The 27,776-nt window shown below is 38.8% G+C and overlaps 1 protein-coding gene across 1 annotated transcript in view; it reads left to right on the top strand.

The window, feature by feature from the left end:
- AGPAT5 (1-acylglycerol-3-phosphate O-acyltransferase 5) overlaps nucleotides 1-25,348 on the top strand; it is a 55,477-nt gene extending 30,129 nt beyond the window's left edge. Inside the window, exons 6-8 of the mRNA XM_063150713.1 lie at nucleotides 7,446-7,607; nucleotides 21,061-21,184; nucleotides 22,830-25,348. Coding sequence (XP_063006783.1) covers nucleotides 7,446-7,607; nucleotides 21,061-21,184; nucleotides 22,830-23,055 — 512 coding nt within the window. The 3' untranslated portion in view covers nucleotides 23,056-25,348. The remainder of the gene's footprint in view (nucleotides 1-7,445; nucleotides 7,608-21,060; nucleotides 21,185-22,829) is intronic.
- The last annotated feature ends 2,428 nt before the right edge of the window (nucleotides 25,349-27,776 follow it).

The raw sequence follows: 27,776 nt of genomic DNA, 5'->3' as shown, positions 1-27,776 counted from the left end.
CTGAGAGCCCCCGGGGCGGTCACCTATCTTTATACTCAAAACTACGTATACAATATTTATCAATTTTCCCCAATACCTTCTACCCTTATTGACCAGTGCACTTTTAGTAATAACCAATCCCAAAGTGCCACCATCACCACAGAAGATGGAGGCCAAGAAGAAGAAGAAGAAGGACAGGACACGCCCCAATTCCTCCATCTTACTTCTTTAGACCCCCCTGTACAGAAATCCTAAACCCTGTGTTCACACTCTAATTAACTTATCCCTTCACCATTTACCCCAGTGAAATCCTCCCATCCTCATACAGGTGTCGTCTCCCGTGTGGGATCAAAGTCCAGCCCCCAGACACTTCTGGCAACATTCCAGGACTCCCGAGCCCCCCAAGGGTGGTCTCGGTCACTCTGCACATCAGTCCTGAGGTGCTGAGATCCCACAGCTCCCCAGGGTCCCACCCTGCTGCTGGGCAGTGCAGCTGGCCCTGCCCTGGGGCTTGCCCTGAGCAGCCCCGGTGTCCCGCGGTGCTGCCTGGGTGCTGGGGCTGCGGCGTGGGAGTGCCACGGCCACGGGCAGGCTGAGCCACGGCCGTGTCCCCGGCAGCGCTCTCACTGAACTGCTGAGCCCCAGCCTGCACACCTTGCCACGCTTGCCCGAGAGATCCCAGAGACTTCTCCCTTCCTGCACTTGTAGGAAGGGTAGTAACACACAGCAGTTCTGCCAGCCAGAGGAATGAGGAGGACATCTTGTAACTTACAGTTTAAATAAAATTGCGCATCATTCTTTGTGGGGACATATTGAAGGCTAATAATTTAGTCTTGTCATCTTAGTGTATTTGTTACAGAGCATGGTGCTTCAGTGTGGGCCTGACCGACACATAGGGGAATTTGTTTCCTTTTTTTTACTTTGAAATGATTTTTTTTCCCTACATTTTTGCTCAATTTTATGTTGACAAAATACTGCAAGTGTAATATTGGGAAAAGTGATTTAATTAAGAAGAATTAAACTAGAAACCAATGTTAGAACCAGAGCTATTACCCCCAAAGATAACAAAGCTATTCCTAGAGCACAAGCATAACTCAGTTTTTATGATGGTGTCTGAAATACTGGTTTTGACATTAGTGTGTTTATGTGTTTCAGTAGTTTTGCAGAGAGGAAGTATAAAAAGGCTTTTGTGGGATTTTACTTTTACTCTCTGTGAGCTGCATCCTCTTCTTGAGAAGGTACATAAGATTCATTGGTTTAGGCAGAATCCTTGGGCTGAACTTAATTACCTGCTCTTAGTGGGACCAGTTGATGAGCTGCATCTCATATGTTGATGTTCTTTTTAAGTTTTGCATACAGTTACTGGCTCTTTACAGTTGATCCTAGGACCAGTTCAACAAAATGAAATTTAAAATTAATTTTTGAAAAGCTGATATTGACATACAATGAAGTATTGTGACATACCTGATTTCAACAATGAGTGTGTTCACTCATTGATATGAATATTTAAATAAATCTTAACTGTCTGTGAATAGGATGGAAGGATATCAAGCAGCAAAAAAATTAAAACCCTAAGCCCTTGAAAGAGAGGCAGCATTTAAAAATACCAATAATAATTCATGTTACAGTTTGTTTTACCATAGGGCTTGAGTTCTACACAAAATCTCAATTTCTAGCAAGAAAAGATGGTTTCCTTCTTTATGAAACAAGCAAATCAAACACACAGGGTGGGTCCATTGTAAGTTCTTAACAGTGAATTGAATTCAGTCAGAATTAGCAACAGAAAGTTGGTTACTTCCAGGAATATTGATTTTGTGGTGATGAACTGAGAATGTTGTCATCTAAGGGCAATGCTAGTACCTCCAAAAACTGAAGGATTACTCACACCTTTTACAAGTGGCAGAAGATTCCCTCAGATCAGCTTCTTACCTGGGATAGAAGGTAAACTCAAAGTATGTTTGTTTGGTTGTATTGGGACACTTGTTGACATTTAAAAATGAAAGCAAAAGTCTCTAAAACTAAGTTGTTTCATTATTTGTAGTAGGATTAACGCAGGAGTTAATCATAGAACAAGTTGAATTTTGTAAAGTTAATTAATCCAGTATTTATATTTTTTGCCCAAAATAATAATATTTGCTGGAATTTTACACCTACAACAAGCTACCTAAGCCACGTGTTGCCACAATATCAGACATAGATGTGTGTTAGGTTTTCTCATTTCTGGTGGAGGCTTCCAGGCTAAGGGGCATGTGTGCCATGTAGCTGGATTTGAGCCTGATACACCTCGTTGTCCTCTCCTGGCACCAAGTAGGTGCCTGGGTGAGATGACTCCAGGAATTGCTGCCAGGATGGGCACTCCCTCCATGTTTCAGTATGGTTAGTGACTCCCATGTTTCTAATGGTACATATTGCAACATTCCCATAATCAAATATTTCTTCCTCTCCTCTCTCAAAGAGCTAAGAATATGATGGCATGGGTTTTGCCCCTTGTCTTCTGAGCTTTTGCATTCCAATTTCCAGTATTTAAGTATATAGTCAGTAGTCAAGTTTGCTTTTGTTTTCCATTGTGTAGGAGTGGTCAGCCAACATGGTTCCTGTCTTCAAACTCTGATGCAGTTACTCAGCTTACATACTGGTGATGCCTTTCAGGCTCTGTTCCATGGGTTTAGAAATCTTAAAAGTGCAGGACTTCTTCCCCACTAGTCAGTGAGCTTGAGTTGGTGAGTCCAGTCTTAATATATAGGTGGGACTCATATTTCATAGGGATTTAACGAAGTTTGTCGTAATAATAGAAGTGGTAATTTTTATTGGATCTATTTAATTCAAACTGTAAATCTTTTAAGCCTGGGTCTTTTTAATGGTATTGGACCCCATGATACACATGATGGTTATTTTTTTTGCGAACTTCTGGTATAAAGTTTATTTCATTTGTATGTAGCCAAAATATCTATGTGTGGATTTCTTATCGTTTTGTAGTAGTCAGTCATAGAATCACAGAATATGCTGTGTTGGAAGTTACCTGTCAGGATCATTGGGTCTGAATCGTGGCCCTGCACAGAATATCCCAAGCACCACAAATTTCTTTGGTTTAGTAGAATATTAATTCTATCATGTTAACAGATGGCATTTAAAAAATTTGAAAATAAATAGAAATAATCCAAAGCCCTCCTACTACTAATGCTACTAACTCTGAAAAGTCAAAGCCAAAGGGATGAGAAGCTTCTTAAACTTAACTTGGCTTGTTTTTGCTGAATGAAGACAAAACAATCTTCCCCGGTGAAAGGCGTTTTTGGAATTTTGTATTAACATTCAATTTCTTACAAAGGTCATTTCATCAAGCAAATATTTAAGGTATGCATTTATTATCTTCTTTGGTTTTATGCAGAAAAGTTGCTAATGTAAATATTTTTTAATGCTAAGCTTAGCTTGACAAATATGCTTTCTGCTAAGATGTTTGTGTATGCAGGATATGCTTATCTCAAAATTGTTTTACAGGTCATATAAAAAAGAGGTGTTTCAATGGAGCAAATTGAAAATGTTTCCTTTCTAGATCTTGGCATTAGTTTTCGATTGTATTCTAAAGCAATTCAAAGTATTCAGTATCTTCAAAAGTTATTTGGAATTGTCTCTAAAGAAAATAGCTTTTGGTGGTATTTATTCTACACTTTCATGAAAGCAGGCTTGGTCTAAAAGTGCTTAGTGAGATGTGGACAAAGAATATAGTTTTAAAAAAGAGTAGATTATGGACCTTGAGTAGCATTTGAGACCAAGCATTAGAATGAAGTAAGGGTCTGTGTTATTAAAAGCCATCCATAGGAAATTAAGATAGGAAAACAAGAAGCTACATTGTATTTCTGTAAGTACCCATCTTGGAAGAAAGTGTACCAATGTGTGCTGTCTCCCATGTCTTGCTGTGGGCTGGTCATGCTCTTCCCGTGGAGATTAGTTGCATTTCCTGTATACTTTTGTAACAGAAAAACAGTTTTACTAGTGCATGCAGTTTTTTATACTGCTATCATCTGAGTCCTGTTTCTGTAAGTTGATGGAATACTAGCATACAAATGGACGAGCTCTCACAGAATCACAGAATCACAGAAATTCAAGGCTGGAAGAGACCTGTAAGATCATCAAGTCCAACCCATGTTCTAACAATTCAACTAGATCATGGCAGCAAGGGCCACCATTTGTTATTTTTTAAGTCTAATGATGGACTCTGGTTTCAATATGTAAAGCTTTGAATCACTGGAGGCATTCCAGAAAGCTGGTGGGAGCTCAAGAGTTGGGTGAGTACTTGGGACACTGCACGTAACTGCAGAGCTGCAGCTTTTCTGTCTAATCAGTATTTCTGTCTAATCACTTCACTGCACCCACATTCACATGGAAAAGGAAAGATCTAATTGTTCTTGAAATCAATTCATTGGTTTTCACCCTGGTTTTAGTTTTTGTGTACATGAAAGTTGAGTTTCAATACATAGTTTCATGGGGAGGGGAGAGAGGTGTGGAGACCTCAAACTAATTCTGACATCCACTTTCAGTGAGTAATGAACTTTTGTTGATGAAATGTGGTAATGCTGATGTAATACACATAGAGTATTCTTAAATTAGAGCTGACAATTTTTACTGTTTACTTTTTCAAATATGGTGTGTACACATCGAGGGTAGAAATATAACTAACAAAGTCCAACTCTGAAAATGTGGATGGCCTACCTGTACTGAACAGCTCTTTGAGTTTCTGGCCTGGATCAAGAGAATGGCAATCTTCTACACAGAATTGTACTTAGTTGCTATTATGTGTTACTTCATCCTGATGAAGTTAGATAAATGATGTTTTGTTTAGTGTCTTTTTTGTTATTTTGTGTTTAGGTGAAAAAATCAGTTCTATAGATGTTAATGATTTGGGCCTTTGTACTTGCCAAAGTAATTATTTTATTTCATTCAGTTTTCTTTCAGACTTTCTGATGTAATTCTGCGTCTTACAATAATGTAGTAAATGGATGATTTTTGAAGTACCACTGTTCATCATATTTCTTCAGATTTCCTTTTTTTACTGTCTATCATTCAAAAGTTAGAAGAGCAAAGCTATGGCTTTTTAAGGTAGAACATTACAATATTACTAGTATCTAGTTCATTTTCTTTGGCATTTAAAATAAAATCTCATGACCTTAAATACTTTGACAGAGGGTCCTAACTGTATTGCACAACATTAAAAACAGTTTAAGCACAGTGTGTTTTGTGAATTGGATGCAGGCAGCTTGCCAAGGTAACTATACTGTAACTACTTGGATTTAAATTCTGTTATGTTGATTTTAGCAAAGATCATAAGTAAGTGCAAGAATATGTGATAATGTTTTTATAGAACAGATTCTTTAAAAGGATGTGCTGAACTGGTGTTTCTGCATGTTTATCATGCACTGTAGTGTTTCTGAATAATGGATTATGGACTTTATTGATTTAGATACATACTCATTGTACTTAAACTCTCAAGAGCACACTGAGAGCATGTGGAATAGGAGTGGCTCATTTGCACTTCACAGATTGTCACTGACCATCTTCATCATCAGAACTGGACATGGATGAAAAAATAATTAGCAGTTAATAGCCATAGATACCTAACAATAATTTGTCTAGATGATTCAGTTCTCACAATTTTCCCTTTTTCTTCCTCACAGTAATAGTTTGGTGAAGGGGAAGATGAGTTGGGAAGGAAAGGAATGACAGTGTTTTTAGAATATATTTGGGAATTTGGCTCAGCAAGAGTTGTGTTGAGTGTCATGTCCACACTAATATCATTGCTGACACAGCACAAGAATATTCAGTGCTTCATTTACAGAGTAAACATTTTGAAACATAACATAATTAGCTGTTTGATGTAACAGTTCACAAGCTAAGAAAACACTACCACTATGTTATGCTTCAAAATATTTACATGATCCATATAACATTTTTATAGACAGTTATCACTATTGCCGGTAAGGCATGGAACAATGGCTTCAGAAGGAGCGCTAATAAAAAGTCTTTTATCTTTGCATTTAGACAAGGAGATTCTTAGCAAATATTAAAAAATCAAGATAGTGATTTATATTGAAATGATCAACTCTTAAGAATGTGAAGAGTGGTGTAGAGACGAGTATTATCTTACAATGTTCACTAGATATTTTCATAAAGTTAGATCAAAGTATGTTTTATCCAGCAAGGGAGTTCAGTTCAAAATCAGGGCATAATATAGAATGTTTTGAATTGATTAGCAAGAAGAAAAGTATCAAAAGCAATAGCACAATACTTTGGTTCAGAAAAATTTCCTGTTCACCCACCAGGAACCAGTAGATTCACCAATGGATGGTTCTTTAAAAATGGACTGAAGAGTACGCCAATGAAAAATAGACTAGAAATGAAAAGCCGCAATTTAATTCTGATACTTCTGTTTGAGAAAGATACACATAGAAAAATACTGAAAAATTTTACATAGCATGCTTTTTTTTCCCTAGAATCCGTTTCAAGTAAATGTGGAAGAGCTGTGTTCAGGTGAAGAAAAGGTTTTGGGTTTGGGCTTATTTGCTTGCTGGTTTTAATTTTGCAAAGTCATTGTGTATTAAAATTCTGGATAAAGAACCAGGTTTTTACTCTTGAGGTCAATGTGTATTAATGTTCTTAAGTATGCTCTAAGTGGAAGTGGTCAACTGAAGTAAACATGGATATGAAATACTGTTGTTAATATGTGTGGTGTGATGTTAAATCTGATATTCATGTGTCCTTGACATACCAATCTCTGTGGCTTGGCCTGGAAAAGTTAAAAGTTGATTTCTGTCGCTAAGAGTTTGTCAGTAGCCAAGGCAATTGTAACAGATTGTTTGCAGAGAAGCACAGATTTCCTCCTTGGTTTTGGTTCTCAGTGCTGTATTTTGCCCCACTGCTGCTAAGATTCTGCTGGGATAGTGAGTAGGTTAGGATTCAGTATGTTCACTAAATTGCTTTGTCCTTGGGAAGTAAAATGCTGGATGAGCATTAGGTGTGCTTAAAATTCTCTGTGATTATCTGTGAAATCTTTTTCTGATACAGAATTTCAGGAGGTGGTGCTATGTATATTTAGTATTTCTCAGATGATTTGCTCTTTTTTTCCACCTCAGCTGGACACACATAAACAGTAAAGAGAAGTGCTGTGTCATCACTCATGAGCCACATTGAAACCATCACTACTTCTAGTGAGGAGTTGTAAAAAAGGGCCCTCTTACTGAGCAGCCTTCCTATTGTTAATGTCCTTTAGGATTTCTGTTTCATCTTCTACATATGTTCAGTAGAGCATAAGCAGTGAGTACACATGCACACTCTCAACTGAGAATTGAGATTGAAAATAAAGCTCTTGTGATTTTAAATGGAGATGCTGACATTCCTTGGTGTGATGTTCTTTTTGTGGCTATAGTCCAGTTTAATTTCAAACACTGTAGTTATTTTTTATTTTTTCCCTCTAGGACTTGCTATATTAAAGCATGTGCTGACTCCACGGGTGAAGGCGACTCATGTAGCCATTGACTCCATGAAAGAATATCTGGATGCAGTGTATGATGTGACTGTGGCTTATGAAGGTACTGTGGACCACAAAGGGCAAAGAAAACTGGCACCATCTATGACAGGTGAGTTGAGGTTTATGAGACATACTGTAGCTGTTGTATGCTTGTTTATATACAGAACCAACTTCAGGTGCTTTGAAATGCTCTGAAGATAATCTCCACAGCACTTCAGCCATCCTATAGCCTCCTGGCAGGGCATTGTTTTAATCACTGGGCTTTTACAGGAGTTACCTTTGACACCTTTCCCTCTGCTTCCCTATTCCAGTTCTACATACAAGTGCCCTTTGCAGTCAAAAGGAACTTGGAGACATAGGCAGCAGAGTCCATTTACCCTCATGTTTCTTCTAGCACTGGGATTTGGCATAATCTAAAATTCTCTCTCGCTTCCTCTGCTGTGCTACATATGTGTACATGTACACATGTACATCTAATTGCTGAAGTGCACATATTTTAAAGGTAAAATGCATAGCAGTAGTATTCTACTGACAAATTTTCAAATTGCTGCACACAGACAATAATCTTACAAACACTCAACAGCATTTTATGCAAGTGAGCTTCACTTGCTTTAGTATTTTAAACTACCTACCTTTAAGGACCTTAAGAAAATCAGATTGATTTTACATTCCTTGAGTATTCTAACCAGAAAACATGTTCTGGAGTTTCTGCTGGGGAAAACTCAGGGACAGAGAGCTTCAGGGTTTGCTGTTTATTATGCTTGGTGGTGGACTGATAATTTATTCCTAAGTAAATAATTTGCCTGTGCTGTTACTGGAGTGCCAGGTATCATCTTTCTTTCCATTTGTAGTTGCTGTGTTACTCAGCTGTATCTGTGCCTGACTGTCCGTTGCTGGTTGGCTCAAAGTGGCACTTTTGAGACTTTGGCACTACGAATACCAAGTTGAAAAAACAGCTACAGTAGTTCCACAGAGCTCTCCAGAGTTTTTGGCTGAGGGATCGGTGTAGACTGAGAGACCTGCAGGGAGCTTACCTAACTCTCTGCTCCTCAGCTCACCCAGTGTCACTGGGACTTGTTCCTTCTGCCGCTAAAAATAGTTTGTAGTGCAGTTGTTTCCATGTCACTTCATTAGCAGGTGTAACTCCTTGTGTCACATGCACTGCTTCCCAGGTGCTAGTTGATTAGAAGTTCTGCAGTTGTCTATTTTTACATCTTCACCCTGTTTAAAATTCTTCAGGATAGGAGAGAAACAAAACTGTCAACACTGTATATTAGCTCAACACTGTATATTAGCTCAACACTTGTATTTTACTGTCATATCTTAGGATGGTTTTATTTTATGTACATCTTGTTCCTAATGGGCATTTTTAATATCAAAAGTTCTTTTTATTATTTACAGTTTTTTCGTTTTTTTAAATGCCTTCTGACCCTTTTATTGTACCTTTGTAGACTGAGCAGCCTCCCTCTTGTCCCATCACCCAACCCTAAGACCCCCTTCAAAACAAATAGGATTGTTTCTCCTTCCCTGCAGCATATCTTGTTTCATGACTTAATTACTAGGCAGTTTCAGCCATTCTCATGCTGAACTTCTCACTGCCTAATGGTTAATTAAACTATTAAAATGTCATTACCTAATGATAAGATGGCAAGTGTTCAAATTCCTTACAAGACCTCTTCACCTATTGAACCTTATGGTTTGCATGAAGCATGATATAATTATGGAAGGGGAACCAGCAAGCTGAATTTCCCTGGTGTCAGGCAGGAATCGGATGCTTTGGGGTGGCCACTCCACTTCCAGCCTTTTGGAGCCTCCATGGCAGCAGTCCAGGCATATCTTTCAGCCAGGCTTATAGTTAGGGCTGGGGTAATTAGTGGCTCAGCCATGGGGTAAAAATAAGGCAGTAATACAGAATGAAGTGCAGCCAACCAGCTGTTACCCCTTACAGAGCAGATAAATGATAGATCCGTGATAGATCAACATCACATTCCATGCTATTGTGGCAGTCACATGTATTTCATATAATATAAATTAAGTAGATTAAGAACACTTTATGAATTACAGGGTGGAACATAGTTGTCATTCTTTTGGGCTCTCCAGACTCAAAGTGACAGAAAAACAATTTCTGTTGTATGAGATCAAGATCATTTCACCATTCGTTATGCAGAAGTCCAGCAACTGGTCTGTCAGGAGCATAACAAGAAATGAATTAGGCATACTTATGCATGTGACATTTTTTAGCATTATTTCTCTTTCACAGTGCTAAATTGAGTTATGCACACATGAAAAGTACATCTTATTTCATATGAACATTTCATATTTGTGTCAGGGCTGGTTGAGAATTTTGTTTTTCATTCTCATCGGAATAAAATGGCAGTGCAATCCTGGTAATTTTTAAAAGATAAGGTTGACATGTCTTTTTCAATCCAGCAACACTGATGGAAATTTATTGCATGGAAAACAAACTTCTGATAAACACAACTTTACTTGAGGACTTTATTTCCCATACTATGACATTTCCCATGTGAATGAAATCTGAATTCCACACAGATACAGTGTTTCTTGAAATGCATTTTGCTTTCAGTTCTATAAATCTCAATTCCTCAGAAGAGCCTATGCCATTTTAGGAAAAACCCACACTTACCTGGGACATCATCAGCTCTTGGCTGTTGTGTTCAGTAGTAAACAAAACGGATTAAAATGAACTTTTTAGTGACTTTAGTGTGAGGAGTGCTATCACACTTTGCCTGAGAAATTGTTAGGAAAATGTGAACGGGGAAAAAATCTGAAGAAAGGGTGAATTGCTTTTTAAATTTTGTAGTATGCAGCTTTTAGTCTAAGTAGTCTTTCTTAGCAAAATTCAATTTTTTAAATTTTTTTTAATTCCAGCAATTTAAAATATACTGTTGACTTGCTCAATAGGATTAAAACACAGCTAGTATAGGTTTCACCATAAGAACATCGCCAAACATATGCCAAACATACCTGATATAACATGGTGCCATTTTAGAGCAGGCAAATTGTATACTTCCAAATGTGTTGAGCTTTTTGTCACTACTTACACATGTTGATATTTTTTTGGCACTTTTCAGTGGCAAGTTTGTTTTAGAAGACATCAGATTTGATTAGTCCTCAACAGTGACTAAGACTAGATTAGCTTTACACAGGGATGTTGCTTTCTGCTGTTGCTTCACATCCAGCTGTAACCAATGGATGGATTTTTTTTTTTTTTCCTACCATTTGTTCATTCCCTTTATTACAAGTTTGGATCTTGGTACATTTCTGGTGGAAGTTAATCTGGCACCTGGCAGCTTTCCAAAGAATAGCAATTTCCCACAGATTTCTCCCCTCTCTACTCCTGAAGATGGCTTGTCCAGATCATTAGTGCCAGAACACCATGGTCCTGCCTGGGGAGGACCAGGCTGCTAGGCACTATTTATTTGTGGTCATTAGAATAAGATGCTAATAATCATATGGGCACTGCAGCACAGCTGAAGGACATCCTAGTCTGGAAGGAGCGTGGAACAACTATTTAGAAGGGAAAAGGAGGACAAGAAACTTTTGAATTTGTTGATACTGTTTTACTACACTGTCATCAAGTGAAAAGCAGAAATAATTTTGGGAAGAAAGGATGAGAATGTGGTTTTCCCCCCTTCTGAATAAATGTGCTAAACGTTCATCCACCTTTGTCTGGTGTTAAAAGGCAGGTCTCGTGGGACGTGGGAACTGTTATCATTCTTGCACCTGAAAGAGCATTATGTACACATCTACATCTTTATTATTCTGCCTGAAGGCTTTAGTGTAACCAGATGGTATTTATCTGGCCATTGTAGATGAAAGAGTGTGTGAAATAGCAGCATGTGACAATGATAAACACTGAATAAAAATAGCAAGTATATATAGACTCTGTCTTAAAGAAGTCAGAGGAATTCTTGAGAGTTATTGACTCTGCTGTATATCAGTTCCAGAACAAACACTTTGAAAGCCTGTGTATGTGAGCATTTCTGAAAATCTGTACATCACTTTGATCAGTATAATTTGAGGAGGTCAGACTGGCCTAACTTCCCTCGGGGAAAGTACACTTTTCCAAAAGCTTGTACTTTTGTTAGGACCCAGTTAGACAGGGACTATAGAAAAGACAAGACTATAGAAAATAAACTGGAGAGATAGAAAACATTCTTTGTCTGGACTGTGGCCCAAATTTGTTAACATCCATTGTCTCTCCAGGTCCAAAGAAGGATAACAAGCACATGGATACAGATGTAACCATCAAGGAAAGAATTAAAACGCTAAATTATTAAGCTGATAAATATTAACAGAAGTATGAAACAGTCCAAAGGAAGTTTTATAGTTATGAAATTACTAATAATCTTTTCAGATCTGTGCTAGCTGTCATCTTCTATTGCATGGAAGAATATTGAAGAGTAAATGTCATTTGTTTTAGAGTAACCAGAGAAAGGATGTAGATTAGACCTTTCATACTGTAAGAATTGAACATTGTACTTCTGGTCAAAAACAACATGTCACTGAAGAGCAGCATCAGTTTATGGGAGTGTATGAAAGCCTTGATGTAGTTCATCAGAGAAAATGAAGGTCAGTCTGAGCATAGTAGCACCTCTGTTTCTTTATCCATCTGAAAACAAGGACACAAAGATGTCAGCTGTGTTTGGAATTCCTGTAACTCAGTTTCTTGTCTCCACCATCAGACAATCTTGGATGCCTAAGGAAGAATGTAACATTCAGGTGATTCTAAATGTGTCTAACTTTTCCCAAATTACAGACACCTGTGGGCACTGTGTCTGTGTGCTCACACCCCCTTGGTGGGGGTAATGAGCAACTTTGCAACTCCTTCTGAGCCCCAGGCATGTGTTCTCTGATTATAATAAACCAGATTATTGTGTATCTCAGTTATTCCCAAGCAGCTTTTACTGAAGGTAAGCATCTGGAGCTTCCCTTTGGGAATTTTCTATTTGAAAACAAATGGTCATCAGGAAACCTCTGCTACACAAGAGGCTCTTGAAAGTATTTACACTGGAGATTCATAAAATTACCCTGCACCCTGGACCTCGTGCACATGTGAGAGGAAGCATTCCACTCCCCAAGCAGCCATTTATTTACAAAGGCTCAAGAAACTCCTGATCCTTATGCAAAAGTGTATCTAAACCCTGAGGATAACAAAAACAACTTTAACTTCTTCACACCGTCAGATTTGGCCAAAAATATGTTGCTGCTTTGAGAGTCTGTGTTTATTTTTGGGGGTTTTATGCATCACAATCCTTTCCTTCTACTCTGTGGTGCTGTTCCCTGTTATCAAAACAGACTGAAAGGAAGGCAAAAACATCAATGCTAGCAGCACTGGCATAGTTCCTAACAGATCCTGTTTTTTTGCTATAGAGAGCATAGTTTTGAACTGGTCCACTCCTTGTATTTTTTGTTGCCTTTTTTTCACTTCTGACACTTTAAAAATATTCCAGGAAAGACGCAGATATCTCCTGAATTTGCTCACTTTTAGTTACCAGTGATGGGATACCCTTTCGATGTAATCCAGAGACCTAATCTGATCCAGGTTCTGCTCCTGACAGCCTGTTGATCAAAACTGTTACACTATTGTAGGAAACCTCCTGCTAACTCAGCCAACATACAATATTCACATATTGTTACAGAGCAGTACAAAGGCCAGACTGCATCTGTTAGAATAACACATTAAAGCCTCTAAAAGATTGTTTCAGTGAGCTATAATGTGCAAGTTCTGTGGGTCTTCATCAGAGACCATCTTGGAAGAGCAAGACAACTTACAATGACACTGTGCTGCTCTCCATTGTTAATATCAGTGTAGCAAACTATAGATACCATTTTCTAAGATTTTTTAGATCTCAGCATCTTCAGGAAGATACAGGCAAATGATTATTTACCCTTGAATTTTCAGGATTTGTGGATCTATAGTTCTTATCTGCCATCTTCAGGATTTATTTTACATAAATAAATATATATATATATATATAATTTTTTAAAGCTGTCATATCCTTTGTTCTGCTTCCCTTCTCCAAACTGAAAATTTACTTTTTTCATGTCTCCTTTTTTGTAATGGAGGTACTTTTCCTCCTTAAATGTTTTAGTTGGTCTTTTCTGTGGCCTTCTCTGAGTCCACTACATCCTCCTTCGGATGCAGAGACCAGAACTACACACCATATTTAAAATGGGGATTCATATTCTTTATCAGTAGAGTGGCTCTCTTTGCCTTGTTCTTGATGTCCTTCCTCAAGCTGCCCAGTATTTGGGGGATTTGGGGTTGCTGCTGAGAGGATGATTTTAGGGAAGGGTCAGCAACTCCCGGATTGTAACCACCAATTCCAAGTTAAGCGTCATGTAATCAGGGTTTCGGTTATTTTTTTTCCCCATGTTTGTTTACACTGAAGCTTGGCTGCCACATTTTTACCCTGTTTGTTCAGCTTTGAGGGCTTTTTGAAGTTCAGCCAACATTTGACTACCCAAAAGAGCTCAGAGTCTTCTGAAAGATATGTGAAAAACTGGAGCATTCACAGTTTGCTCCCTTCTTCAACTCATCAGTCATGAGACAGAGTAAAACCAGTCCTGGCATCGATCCTGGAGGACCCCAGTGGCCAAGTCCTTTCCATCCCTAAGGCCTTCCATTTGCTTCCTCTCCTTTAAGCAGCTTTCAGTCTTTAAAACATCATTTCCTCTAATCCTGTGGCAGCTTAAGTTTTTTAATAGCCTTCAATGTGGAACCCTGTCAGAAGCTTTATGAAAATTCAAAAATATCATGTCCAGTGAATCCCCTTTATCCACCTGGTCCTTGACACTGTTGTAGAAATCCAGCACGTTGATGGGACAGGATTTCCCTTTACAGAATCCCCACCAAATCTTTTTCAACAGACTGTGATTATCTGCGTGATTTTGTTACAGACCTATTATCTTACCCAGTGATGTAAGACTCTGGTCTGTATTTTTGTACTTCCCAGCATCATCTCTAAAGTCCTCATTTGTAGAAGGGAAACTCTCAATTTTTCTGGCACAATGGCTGTTTGTGATGATAGGTTACACATCTTTGTTTTTAAATTCCACATTTGAGAGCTTCTGGATGAATGCTGTCTGGTCTTGGTGACTTCCTGACATCTGACTTGTTTATTTATATTTAGTCTAATATTTTCTGTCTGTTTACTTATTGATCTAGTTCCTTTGAATGATCTGGTACAAAGAATGCTGTGGGTGTAGGAATCAAACATTTTCAACAATAAAGAATTATGCAAGCAGATATATGAGCTTCTTTTGCATGGGCTTATACTTGACTATGAGCGCTGCTCTTCACACTTTTGTCATCCAGCAGTCCTACCAGTGGCTTATCAAATTTATTGCTTTTAATATACTGAAAAAAGTTAAAATTTCCATTTTTCAAGTTCATTTTCAGTCCTCTTAAGTTTATGTTTACATTTGGCCTGAGTAGTTTTGTGGTTTTTCCTTATTTGGATGAGCTTTCCATTCCTCAGAGGGGAGAAGAAGGTATGAGTATCATGGTAGCCTCCTTGATTTTCCCATTAAAGTCATACAGCTTGCTTTCAGACCCACACAGACTTTTCCTTTTGCAGTGTTACACATCTTTTATGCAAGCTTCTATTACAAGTTTTTTCTGGGGTTTGGTATTTGGTGAGTTTTCTAATAGCTTCTAGGTTGCCTTTTTTTGGACTGTATATTATAGGGTGTTTTGACACTTTGCCTTACCTCCCATTGTGTACTTCCTTTAATTCATAGAATCATTAAAGTTGGAAAAAACTTCTAAGATCATGAAGTTCAACTTCAACCAAACACCACCCACACCCTCCAAACCTTATCACAAAGTGCCATATCTGCTTATTTTTTGAACACTTCCAGGGATTACAAACTCACCACTTCCCTGGGCAAGCCTGTTCCAATGCGTGACCACTCTTTCAGTGAAGAAGGTTTTCCTAATATCCATCCAGCCTGAATTTCCTGTGTTGTGCCTTGGGGCCATTTCCCTTGCCCTGTCACTAGTTGCCTGGGAGAAGAGGCCAACCCCAAAGAATTCTGCATTTCTGTGCTGGATTCTTTCTCTACAGCTCTGAAATTAATTGTATTGTGGTTGCAGAGCAAGACCACACCAGCAACAGCATCTTTTCTTGTGGGTTTTCTAACTTACTAGTTCTTCCAGGAAATATTGTTTTTTCTTCTCTGATGTTTTTGTCCAATTGTTTGGGTCATCTTGGTTTGGGTTTATTAGGGATTTTTTTCCCTGCTTATCCTGCTGAAGTATCAATGCAGTTCAATAAAGGTAGCTAGAATCTCAGCCTCCTGCTATCATTCCTGAACTTGGAGGTCTCAGTCTGGTTTCACAGTTTCTGCTCACTATTATTAAGCTTACTTGGAAGTAATTTTATTATTTATCTTATATATATTCTAGTAGAATCTGGATTTTCTATCCACAAGGACTTTATTTTGCTTTTATCCCCTTATTATATAAAGCTATTATACTTCATATAATCTTTCATGCACAGCACCCTACCCTCACTTTTACAGCCTCTTCTGTCATTCCTGGTAGTCTCCTAACATTGCCCACTCCTGCAAGCCCACCAGGATGCCTGTGTTACAGGAAGGAGTGATTTCTAGGTGCCAATAATTCTTGTAATGACCTCATATTTAGGCTTCTCATGTTGGTACAGAGGCACTTCTGAATCTGCCCCCACAGCGAATTTAGCTACATCCACCTCGTGTTACATCCACCTGAACAAGTTGCTTTTTCTGACTTTCAGTCTTGCCCAACTGCCAGTAGAAACTGTCTCTGATTTTTCAGTTTTCGTGGTCAGCACCTTGGCCTAATAATGATGCAAGTGCATGCCATTTCTCACTTCAAAACATCCCCCATCTCCTGAGCTGTACCCTCCTTACACTGTGCCCCTTGTGCACGGAGGCGCGCACTGATCTCTGTGTGCATGTAAGTCCTTGCACAAGGTACTGGCAGCATTCCTGAGAGCTCTGTTCCCCAAGTGCAGGCTTGTTTCCTGGCTGTGAGCTTCATTCTGGGCTGCACAGCATCCCCTCCACACTTGCTGCATCCTCACTACTCACAGGTACTCGCAGGTGCTGCTCCTCCGCTGCTGCCCGGGGCCATTCCTGTGACCAAGCTCCGCTGGCCCGGGATGTTTGCTTTCCTGTCTAGTGCTGCTTTGCTCTACTGATGCTTTATTTTGTTAGAGCAAGTCGTGAAATAGTTTCCTGTCAGCTCAGCTTGGGATGATGGAAAGCATGAAGCTGAGAAACAACACAGAACTTCAATTTATGTTTGTTTTGCTGTTTGATTGTTAATTTCGTGTACAAAGTAAATGGAAGTGGAGAGATGGGATTTCTTTCTTTGAAGACTACGTAGTTTACAAACTGCTTTGGTAGCTGAATGCTGAAGTCCAGACTAATGGAAGTTTAAGAAGTGGGGAAAGAATCTACAGTTTAGAGGAGTGACTCTGCTGGCTTTGCCTGTAAAACTATACAAATCACAATATACCATGTTCTCTTACTGAAGAGATTTTTACACATTTGAAATGCTAGTTATTTAGAATAAATATACATTATTCAGATTTCTTTTTCCTGTGATATCACTATCAGTTTATCACAAATATTGCTGAAATTATTAAAACAGAGAGACTTGAGGACTCTCAAAGTAGACAGAAGGCCTCAGTTTGTCTGTTCTTAATTTTGAAGGACTTTGGCAACAATTACATTGCAGTGGAAGAGTCGGTGTAGGAGGTTGAAACCTGAGCTACTTTATTGCTGTCATATTTAAAGTGCATATAAAAATAGACTTCATTAGTAACTGAAAACTGGAATATCTGTTTAAGTGTAACACTGCTGTCACAACTTTCTTAAGGGGCAAGGCAAATAATTTGGAGTGGTGGAATGAATTTATGTGGTTCAGAAGGGGAAGGTAGTATGTTGTTTGTCCCTTCTCATTTACAGAAAATCCGTGTTTCGGAGCTTCTCTCCTCCCCCAGTTTCCCTGGTAATGCTAGTAATTCCAAAGAGAATTAATTGGCATTTGAAGGTGAGCAGTTGAGAGCTGGTAGAATTTTGTAGGAGCCCCAAATATTGGCTTGCAATTAAAAATTCCTTGGATTCAATTTCTTTCCTGGAGTCTGTTGCACTTCATTTGTTAATTCCAGTGCTGCATTGGTCCCCCCTCTGAAGCCTTGTGTTAGTGTGAATCCTGTCTCACCGAAGGAGGGATACAGTTCAGTGTCACAGTTCAATAACAAAAAATGTTTAATCCACTTTATTACAATTTTCAATTCCTTCTTTCTGCTGTGCTTGGTCACTAGAAGCATTATAAACATTTTGTGCTTGTATCTGTTATTTAGCCGGATAGAAGGTTTTATTAGGAAATTATGTCCCACACGAAAGCCAGTCCATTTGGCTCCCACACAGAAGTTGTTAGTGTTCATTTAACCCAAATTGTACAGGGTTCTTGACTAATGCTATCCCCAACATAATGTTTGCTTGTAATGTATGATGTGCATTTCTGTTTTGTCTCTTGAAGGAAAGTTCAGGCTTGCTTGTTCCTGCTGTTAATTATAACAAATTCTGGCAAGTTTAGGAATCTGAAAAGCTTGTCAGATGTTGGCCTTAAGGGCTAGTGTCCCTGAAGTTGGATGTAATTTGTGCATAATAAATTGCTTCAATAAGATTTTGTTTCTTAGCTTAATTACATAAGTCTTTTGGGAGTTAAGCTAATTAAGGGTCATGGGACCACCACAAACTTTTGGAGGTTATGGTGATAAAATCCAGCTGTTTCTTCTCACAATCAACCTCCAATATGTTGTCCTTATCCAATGGTGTTCTTATGTGATTGCTGTAACACTGTAGATTGGTTAGTTGCATTAAACACTGACATGAATTGGATAATTAAATACTAGTCAGTATTTGACTGACTTGGCTGACTGCATGCATTTCAGTCATCTGCAGATGCCCTGAATATCCAGACTTTGGATAAAAGGACTTTGAATCAATGTGTGGGAATCATGACCTTCCCCAGGGTAGTACCTGAAGTACAGATCACACAGCCCTGAGTGAGGCTAAACTAAGTCAGACTCAAAAGGGAGGGTGAGGTTGTTGGAAAAAGCAGTGGGATTCATAAAAGGTGGGAAATAATGACAAAATTTAGGACCTTCACATATGGGGATTCAATTTAGAGTAGTTGAAGAAGACCAGAGTGGGAACTGGTAAGAATCAGCTTGCATTGGAACTTGGTCGGAGGTGAAAGCCAGCAGCAGCACTCACGTATTTGAGGAGGGGATTTTGTTCTCTAAGTAGAATTATAGAATTGCTACACTTCAGCTTTGGTGGGGGAAAGCATTTCTTTTTAAATACTTATGTCTTGAGTTTTGATTAGTTTATAATTTTCCTTAAAAATTTATAACAGAGTTATAAGTAACATCAATAAGGACTTATTTGTTCCTATGCAGAACAGCCCATGTGCTATGAAGCAAAAGAAACATACACTACACAATGCACAGAATTTTTTAAGTATCTTTTGAAGCTCAATCTTCAGCTCTAACTGAATATGCATACCATAGATGCTTTATATAGGAGCTTATTACTTTTTCTGAAAAGACCAGATCATCTGGCTTCCAAGCATTTGTTTTCTAGATAGTTTTGCATATGATTAGAATGTTCCACTTAATAGGTAATGCCACTCAAAAGAGGATTTGTACATCATGAACATTATAAGCATTTAAGACATGGATAATGCATCTGTCACTTTAAGATATTAATAGAATGCTTTTAGGGTGCCCATATAGTCACTGACCTTCATGTAGTGGCCTGGATAGTATCTTTAGAGAAACAGCCCCGCAAAATCCCTTCTTCACATTAAAGCAAGAGAAAAAAAATTTCTTTCAGATAATATAGATTTCTTTGTGGTTAGTAAAAGCACTGCACATAAATCTGAAGGAAATGTCTACATGTACCATCATTCCAGACTCCAGGTCCTTAACTTGCCATCTTATATACTTAACTGCCATCTAATAGCTGGGAGAAGGTTCTACCAGAAGGTTCTACTTGGCAAGAGCTGCTTGCTGCTCCATGGCCAAGAGGCAGACTCGTGCCTGGATGGAGCCCTCATCCAGCTCCCCAGCTGATGCTGTGGGGCCGTGTTCTCCCTTTATGCTGTGGGCTCTGTGCACGACGTCCGGACACAGCCACACAGCACCTTACAGATTTCTGCATCCAAGCGCCTCTAGACCTTAGGGATCTCTTTATCTCTTCTCCTTTCCTCCCCCTGTGCAAGTACACACACACATTTGCATGAACAGGCTTTTAAAATTCCTCAAGGCAATTTCTAGTATGTGATAAGGACTGTTTTTACAGCAGAGTCCTTACAAATCAATAATCCTGTAAAGATGAAAAACAAATGGGGGATATCTGCTTTGGCAGACAACAATAAAGATGTACATGCTGTAACAATTTATTTGCAGATTCATTCCTCCAGATACCCCTTACAGTTACGGGTCAAAGTCTTCTGTGCATCTGCACTGCTGTCCGAAAAATGTCAACAACCTAAAGGGACCACCCAGTCTGTGTTACATTTGTTGCCTGCATGTATTGTAGGAAGGCACTTCTGGTCTCTTTTCAAAATAGGATTCCTCTCCAAATTTCTGAGGACTTCTGTCCTCACATCATGCAAATCTCTGTCCGGGGCTACTGTGGTTACTGCCATTCCCCTTGCTACTGATAAATGTGAATGGTTACCAATACACACTGTGCAGGATTTCACATTTACAACATGCAGTATATTACAGTAATCATGCCCAGTATTTTTACCACTTGTTAGTTGTAAGAAATCCCACAAGGCCATTTGAGTAATGGAGTTTTGTTTGTCCTTAATGCTTGCTTGGTAAGTTTGTCTAGGGATAAATTGATAGCATTTGGGGGCAGGGGGGAGGCAATAGGGTTGTCTCAGGCTTTGTGAGACAGAAAAAAAAAAAAAGGAAGGGATACAATATAGAAAACAGCATTTTGTTCTAAGTCTTTTATCCTATTACACTTTTTAATTACAGATTATTGCTTAAACTGAAGCATACTTTCTCTTGGAGATGCTTTGGGAAATCACTATAATTCCAATTTTGTCATTCAGCAGCAAACTAAATTTAGATTTTTAAAAGGACAAGCAAGGAGGATTACTAACTTTAAGCAAAATTGCAGTATTTATGACATCAAAGTTACTGTATCTGACACTATTGAGTGAGTAGATTGCTGCTAAGTAGAGGGCAATATTTTCAAGCACAGCCTTTTACAGTTAACAAGGTGCATATTTGGACAGTTCTTCCATGCTGTGCATGATAGTGGTCCACCATTTCAAGGGTGAGGCCAGATGGTTTCTAAGTTCAGTGAAGTGCTCAGGATCCAAACATAAGGAGGGAAGGTTTTTGAGCACTGAAGTTGGGCTTCCAAGGCACTTACAGTCAGATTTTTTTTTGTGTATTTTGTGTTTTTGTAACTCAGTGTTTTTGTAACTCAGTCATGTTGTTTTCCTCTCTTCTTAGAGTTTCTTTGTAAGGAATGCCCAAGAGTTCATATTTTCATTGACCGAATTGATCTGAAGGACATTCCAGAAGAGCAGATGTATATGAGGAGGTGGCTTCATGAGCGTTTTGAAATAAAGGATAAGTGAGTAGAAATACAGAGAACTTTCTATTTCAAGACTCTGTCTTATTGCTTTTATACTAATAAATATACCCATGATTTCTGTGTTCCAAGTGGTGCCTGCTATAGGGCTCTCTGAAAAGGGGTGATGTTGGTACTCCTGTTAATGTACTATAATACAATATAATGTGGCCTTGTGGTTAAACCTTTTGCTGAGAAGGTTTTGTCCTTCTTTAGATTGAAGAAGTGTGAGTCCATGTTCCAGGCAAGACTCATTCATCTGAATACTCCCCTTTCATCTTCTTGTAGTCAAGTCCTGTGCAGGAATGTAAGATGCCTGTGGTAGGCAAGCAAGAAAAAGCTGTGTGATTCTGCCCTTGTAATCAGTGTTAAGTTGGAGTGATAGAGGGGCAGGTCTTGATCTAATCTCTTCTGCCAATATTGTTTACAAATCTTTCATCCAGACCGCGACTGGATAAAAACACAGTTAACCCCAAAATTCCTACCTTCACTGGGGAAACAAGGTGAAGTAGAAGTTTCATTTGTCCATTTTTGAATTGTGGCAGAAGTTAAGTGCCTGGCTTCCTCCAACATCTCCAGATAAGGTCACTAGTGAGTATATGCAGCAGATCCCGGGGGGCCTTGTTCTCCAGAAGGACTTTGTGTCTAAATGTAGGATTTAAGTATTCTTTGAGAGATGATGGTTTAATTTGCCAGATCTGAAGTCCTGCTTAAGGGAGGTGAATCTGTTTACTTTCTAAATCCTTGAATACTTTGAGTGAGACAGAAATTTCCCTGGTTCTTTGATATTGTTCTGCCAGTCTCACACTCCATGGAAATAAAAAATGTATTCATTTCTCTTGAGAACTTTGAATTCATGAAGTTAACATGACTATCTGTAAACATGACATTGTTATTAAAGTGTCTTAGACATTTAGGATCACTACTTTTGAAAAATAGAAAGTCTGAATTTAATTTAAATAGACAAGTAGCTGATACGTAAAATAAAAGGCTGTCCAATGTCTGTCCCTTTAGTTATCTAGTGAAAGGGAACAAAACTGAATCATCCATGTGTCATTGTAAGCTCCTGTTCACTGGAACATCTTGCCTGGGACCAAATAGTCTGTCAGGCAAATTTAGATATAGTTAAAACAAAACCTCAGAATTTCCAGACCCGTTTATTACTGTTTTTAAAAACTAGGAGGAAAAAGGTTACTACTAAGCCACTAACTCAGCATCTTGCATGTTTAGCTTCCAATATATTCAGTGTATTGGGTGTCCTTGTTATTTATTAATTTATTTTATGAAGATACTTCCTCCTCCTTTGGTGCTCAGTGTATTGTTTTTTCATATAATATTGTACAGTGCTCTGGACTTTTTTGCTAAATGCTGAATGAAATCAATTCTTGTCGATTTTTATATTCACTGTCGCGGTTGGTCCACAAGGAAAATATGGCCTTAATGCTTCCAAGGGTTCAGGTTGAGTATTTTGACATGCATCATATTTGTAAGGTGTACTTATTGTTTGAACTTGTTACAGAGGAGCTGCTACATATTATGAAGTCATTTACTAAAAATGTTTGGTTAGAAGCAGTTACTGGATGAAAGTAAGTTTGCTTAAAATGTGTTACTGTCTGACTCTGACCATCTCCTTTTTCTCTGCTTATAGGTTACTAATAGAATTTTATGATGCAAAGGATTCTAAAAGAAGAAATAAGTTCCCTGGGAAAAGTGTTCATTCCAAACTAAGCCTCAAGAAAACTTTGCCATCTTTGCTGTTTTTAGGTGGCCTGACTGCTAGTATGCTTCTGACAGAATCAGGAAGGAAACTATATGTAAAAACATGGATATATGGAACTTTAATTGGCTGCCTGTGGGTTAGCATTAAACCATAAGCAGATGTTAGTCTCCAATCAGTGAAATGTGCAGTCTTTTCTTGCACATTACACCAAATTTTTTCCTGACTTTATAGAAAAAAAGTGTAAATAAAGCCTTATTGATCGAATATTGGAAATAATAGATTTTGTGACTTAAGCCTCTGTGTGGTTGGTCTGGGGAAAATAAATGTAGATTTTCAAATTTGCTACTGATTTTTGCTGGAATAATGACAGATAAACCGAGTCATATGATAAATTGCTTTCCCCGTGAGCTAACATCTATCTCCCTCTGCAGATTTGAAAAAGTATGAGTTATGCATAAGGGTGTCTTATGTGGACCTGTGAATGTATTTACAGAGATTAATTTAGGGTATATATTTATTCTTCTGATATTCATGTTGAATTTTTGTTACTCTTTGGTGCATTACAGCAGCTCAGTTGCATCTATCCCAGCTGTATCGCAACTAAAATCAAAATTTTCCTTTTTTTCCTTAATTTTACTCTTCAGTTTTCACTAAATACTGTGTTCTTTAAAAGGGACTGTGTAAGCTGGCAAATCATGAGATGTTACCAGAAGCAGCATAAAATGTTCCTGAGAACTACTGTTCATGGGGAAGAAGCTCTGTTTATCTAGTGCATGACTTTTGATTATATTGCAGTATTAGGTGATTATTTTACATATGCAAAAACATTAAATGGTACCGAGCAAACAGCTTCTTTTGCGCACCTCACGTTTGTGCATAAGGAATGTGTGCAGTGTAAGGAAATGTGAAGTTTTTGTTTCTGGCCAGAACCCCTGTAGCCTCCCTTGTGTCTGCATTACCCCTCTCACCACGAGCATTCAGCTGAGCTCACACTCCTCCTCCACGTGTATGTGCCATAAGCAGAAGTTTCCCGTTACCTCACGATTTTCTGGAAGCAAACCTTGTTGTTTGAGAAGTGCATGGAATCACTGTAACGAGGAACCTCCAGGTGTTCCTGGTAAATCTGGAGCGTGTGTGCCTTTCCCACTGACCTGATCTAGCCTGGTGTTCCATAGGCTAGCAGTCCTCTCTGTGCTGTAGTATCCCACTAGATTTGAGTCATTCTAGGCCATGCAGACTGCACTTAGGTTGAAATTATGGGGTTGATATATATGGTTTGCACAGTAGATAATAATCAATGAAATGCATATCTTATCAGTATTTCACCTGCTTGAAAATATACTTTAAAAAGCAAAATCAACAAACTCTATGAAAGTCTGAGATTCCCAAGGCTGGTATCATTGTTGGGGAAAGCCATTTCCTGATTCTAGGGAATAGTCTATATATACACCAATGGGGTAGGAAAGAAGATGTATTTTATCTTCTTCCATTAGGGAATTGGACTCCTGTATCAAAATTTAAAAACTAGAGAATATTTTTATATCACACTTGCAAGCTTTAAATGTGCATCTTTTTCTAGCTTCAGTATGATTTGTCTTGCTTTGTTAAACATCTCTTAGAATTATATCTCAGTTTTTCAGATTCCACCATTGCCAGTTGATTAAAGGTTTTACTGTGTGGGGTTGTTTTTGTTTTTGTTTTTGTTTTCAACAGAGTATTACAGAGGAATTACAGTTCCACCTTAAAATCATTCAGTACAACTTTCAGTTTGCAGTTCTGTGTCCTTCCATAATGGATTTTGTCACTGGAGTTATTTATATCGGTGATTGATTCAGGATATGTTGATGAACCATTTTAAAAACAATGACTGGGAACAATGTTGAAAAACAGTATTGTTATGAGGCTGTGAGACAAAAAAAAAAAAAAAAAAGCCATTTTATGTAACAGCCAAATGTGCTTACATGTAGTTCTTCCTATTCTCAGCTGACTGTTACCAGTGGGTATAATGAGAAGGCAACGTTCCTATGTTAGTGTGTTTTTTCAGTCATGGAATGAAATTTTATTCTGACATGGCTAAATTTCTTTGTAACAGCTAAGAATAACATTTAATTATACATCAAAAATAAATGCAAAATGCTTAATTCATTTGTAGGAAAATAACTGCTATTTTGGAGAGCCTAATTACATGAAATATTGGATCTCTCTTACTGTTTAAGTACCAGGAATATAATTGACACAGTGCAGCAAACAAACAGGATGTTTATTTTGAACCTTATTCTCTATGTTAATCTTTTTTTTTCCTTGCCATTAATTTATAAAGTTTTGAAACTGTAATTTGCTGACGTATTTGGCATTGGGAGTATCACATGCTATTTCTAAATATGCACTGATATTAACTTGAAATATTTCTTCATTAAAATAAGAAGAGCCAATGCTCATTCAACTTTTCTGTCCTGTCTGCTTGTTCAATTTTTTCTGCACTTTCATGTTTATAATTGGGAGCTGTTTAAACAAAGGCTACAAGTGTGGTTTTAAGTCCCCGATGGAAGGACTTGTGTGAGAAGCAGTCAGCTGAAAGAAAACAACTTTGTCTTTTTTCCCATGCAGCCAGAAATGTGTTGGGATTGATCTGTGCTTGTTCCAGTGCAACACACCACCAAGTCAGTCGAGTGGCAATAGCTTTTTGCCCTTGAGCACGTGCACCATTTGCTGCTCATTAATGTTCATTAGTGAGCAGGACCAGCTTCTGCCCAGGAATTGGCCTCAGTGGCAGCAGGCCCTGGCCTGACAGCACTGGCAGAGGGTGGACAGACCCAGGGGCAGGGAAGAAGTATTGCAAACAAATACCTGAAGCATTTCTTGGTAGCAATGCCACCAAAGTTGTAGTGATGTGTTAAATCTCAGAAGGACCTTTATGTTCAAAAACTGCCTTTGCCCAGCTGTATCAGTGCCTCTGATAAGAGCTGTTTCCCTCCCACAAATACCACTCTGTTCATATACACAAGCTGTGTGTAAAACTTGCAAGACCACTAAATGCTAGTTCTACAATGAAATCCTTGTGTTTACTTTGGGGGAAGAATTCAGCTGAGCAAGCATTAACCTACGTGATGGAGAGCACAAGTGAAGTGACAAAACATTGCATGATACTGGAGTGAAGAAATGGCTGAGGAGGACATGAGGGCTCCACCCAGATGCAATCCTTTGCTAACTCCTCTGAAGCATTTTGCTGTAATACTTGTTTTTTCTCATTTCAGTCAAATATAGCATACCTGTAAAACTTCCTTTAGTACTTAAAAGTTTGCCCCTGATTGTTTTGGCATTTTAGCTTGCAGAGAATGTTTATACTTACTTCAAGGGAGAGAGAGGTAATTATTTTGTGTTTGGATAATGAAGAGGACCATGAGAAGGTTTGGGATTTTTGGCTTAGTGTTAAAAGTGGAAAAAGACTTTTCCCATACCCACCTCCAAATAAAAACATTTAAGGACAGAAATTTCAAATATTCAATAGAAAACAGCTAACAGGTTCAAGATCTTGGCACCTGCTTTATAAATGCTTTTCCATTCTAAATATGGGAACCAGGGTTTGGTCCTAACCTGCAATTCTAGGTCACTTTTTAGCACAGTGGCTCTGGTGGCTGGGCTTGGAGCAAACACAGTGGGGTTTCTCTTGTCATTTTCATGCCTGCCTCATCAGTTTGGAGCTCTGTGGTCCCAGTGAAGTGTGCTGCCCAATTTGCTGGGCATAAGACAAAAGAAGAAATTGTTACTTTAGTTTATATAATAGCAAAAGTCACACAAGAAAAACACAGCATATTCTGAGAAGGAAAAGGAACAATAATCTGAAACAAATATTAGAAACATCACCTCTAGTCAGGCATGACCACATCTGAGTGATTCCAGGGAAAATTTGTTTCCTGTGTGGGGACCAGTTTCCCTGTTAGCATGGTGAATATTTCTCTCACCTGTCCAGTTTCAGTCCCAGATCTGCAGCCTTACTCTGGGCTGACTGCAGTCCCTTTTTTCTAATGAATCCTTCAATACTTTTCAGACTGATGCAAATCTTGTGTTTCCTTCATTCTTCTGGAACTGAAGGATTCCCCTATTTGTTTTCAGCCTGATAAACTGCTGACTGACCACTGGCACCCACGTCCTTGTAATATGTTCTCCTTTAGAGGACTGGCATGTGGTGGGCAGGGGCCAGTGGAAAGGCAGGGGTCTGTTGCTGTTGGGCTGGAAGGAGGTGTTGCTGTTGAAAGAGCTGTTGAGCTCTGAGCTGCTTGGGCTGGTGGAACATGTCCCTGCCCGTGGCAGGTGGCTTGGGACTAGATGGTCTTTAAGGTCCCTTCCAACCAAACTACTCTGTCAAGTCTATGCTGGACATCTGAGATGGATCTCCCTCCCTCCTGCCTGTGCCAGAGCCTGCTCCTTCACTGACTGGCACTTGGCATGGCTTTGAGTAAAGGCAAAGGCCAGGCAATGCCCTGAAAAACAGTGACTTGTTCCTGGGTCATATTTGTGATGTGAAAGCTCCATTAGTTAGGCTTGTACAAACTATTCCACAGCCTTTTATCTTCGGTGGGAACTCTGTTTTCGAAGGACATTTTGATGTCTGTGTTTGTATTCCCTGTGTGACTAATTCAAACCAGAGCCATTTCAACCTGTTTGCCTGACAGGCCCAGAGAATCTAGAGAGGATGCAGATGTTCAGGGGCAGAAGTTGCTGCCAGTTTTCTGTCTGTGCAGTGACAGAGCTGCTGATCAAAACTGTTGGGCTCCCCACAAAACCTCTGCAGAAAATAGGCCCCTCAAATCCCCGTCCCACCATCACAGCCCGTGAGAGGCATCACCATGGGCTGCCAGTACAACCAGTTTCAGA

Source organism: Melospiza melodia, chromosome 3, assembly GCF_035770615.1.
Source record: "Melospiza melodia melodia isolate bMelMel2 chromosome 3, bMelMel2.pri, whole genome shotgun sequence".
Taxonomy (NCBI): Eukaryota; Metazoa; Chordata; class Aves; order Passeriformes; family Passerellidae; genus Melospiza; species Melospiza melodia.
Note: the sequence above shows the minus strand (reverse complement) of the source record. Positions and strands in the feature narration are given on the sequence as shown.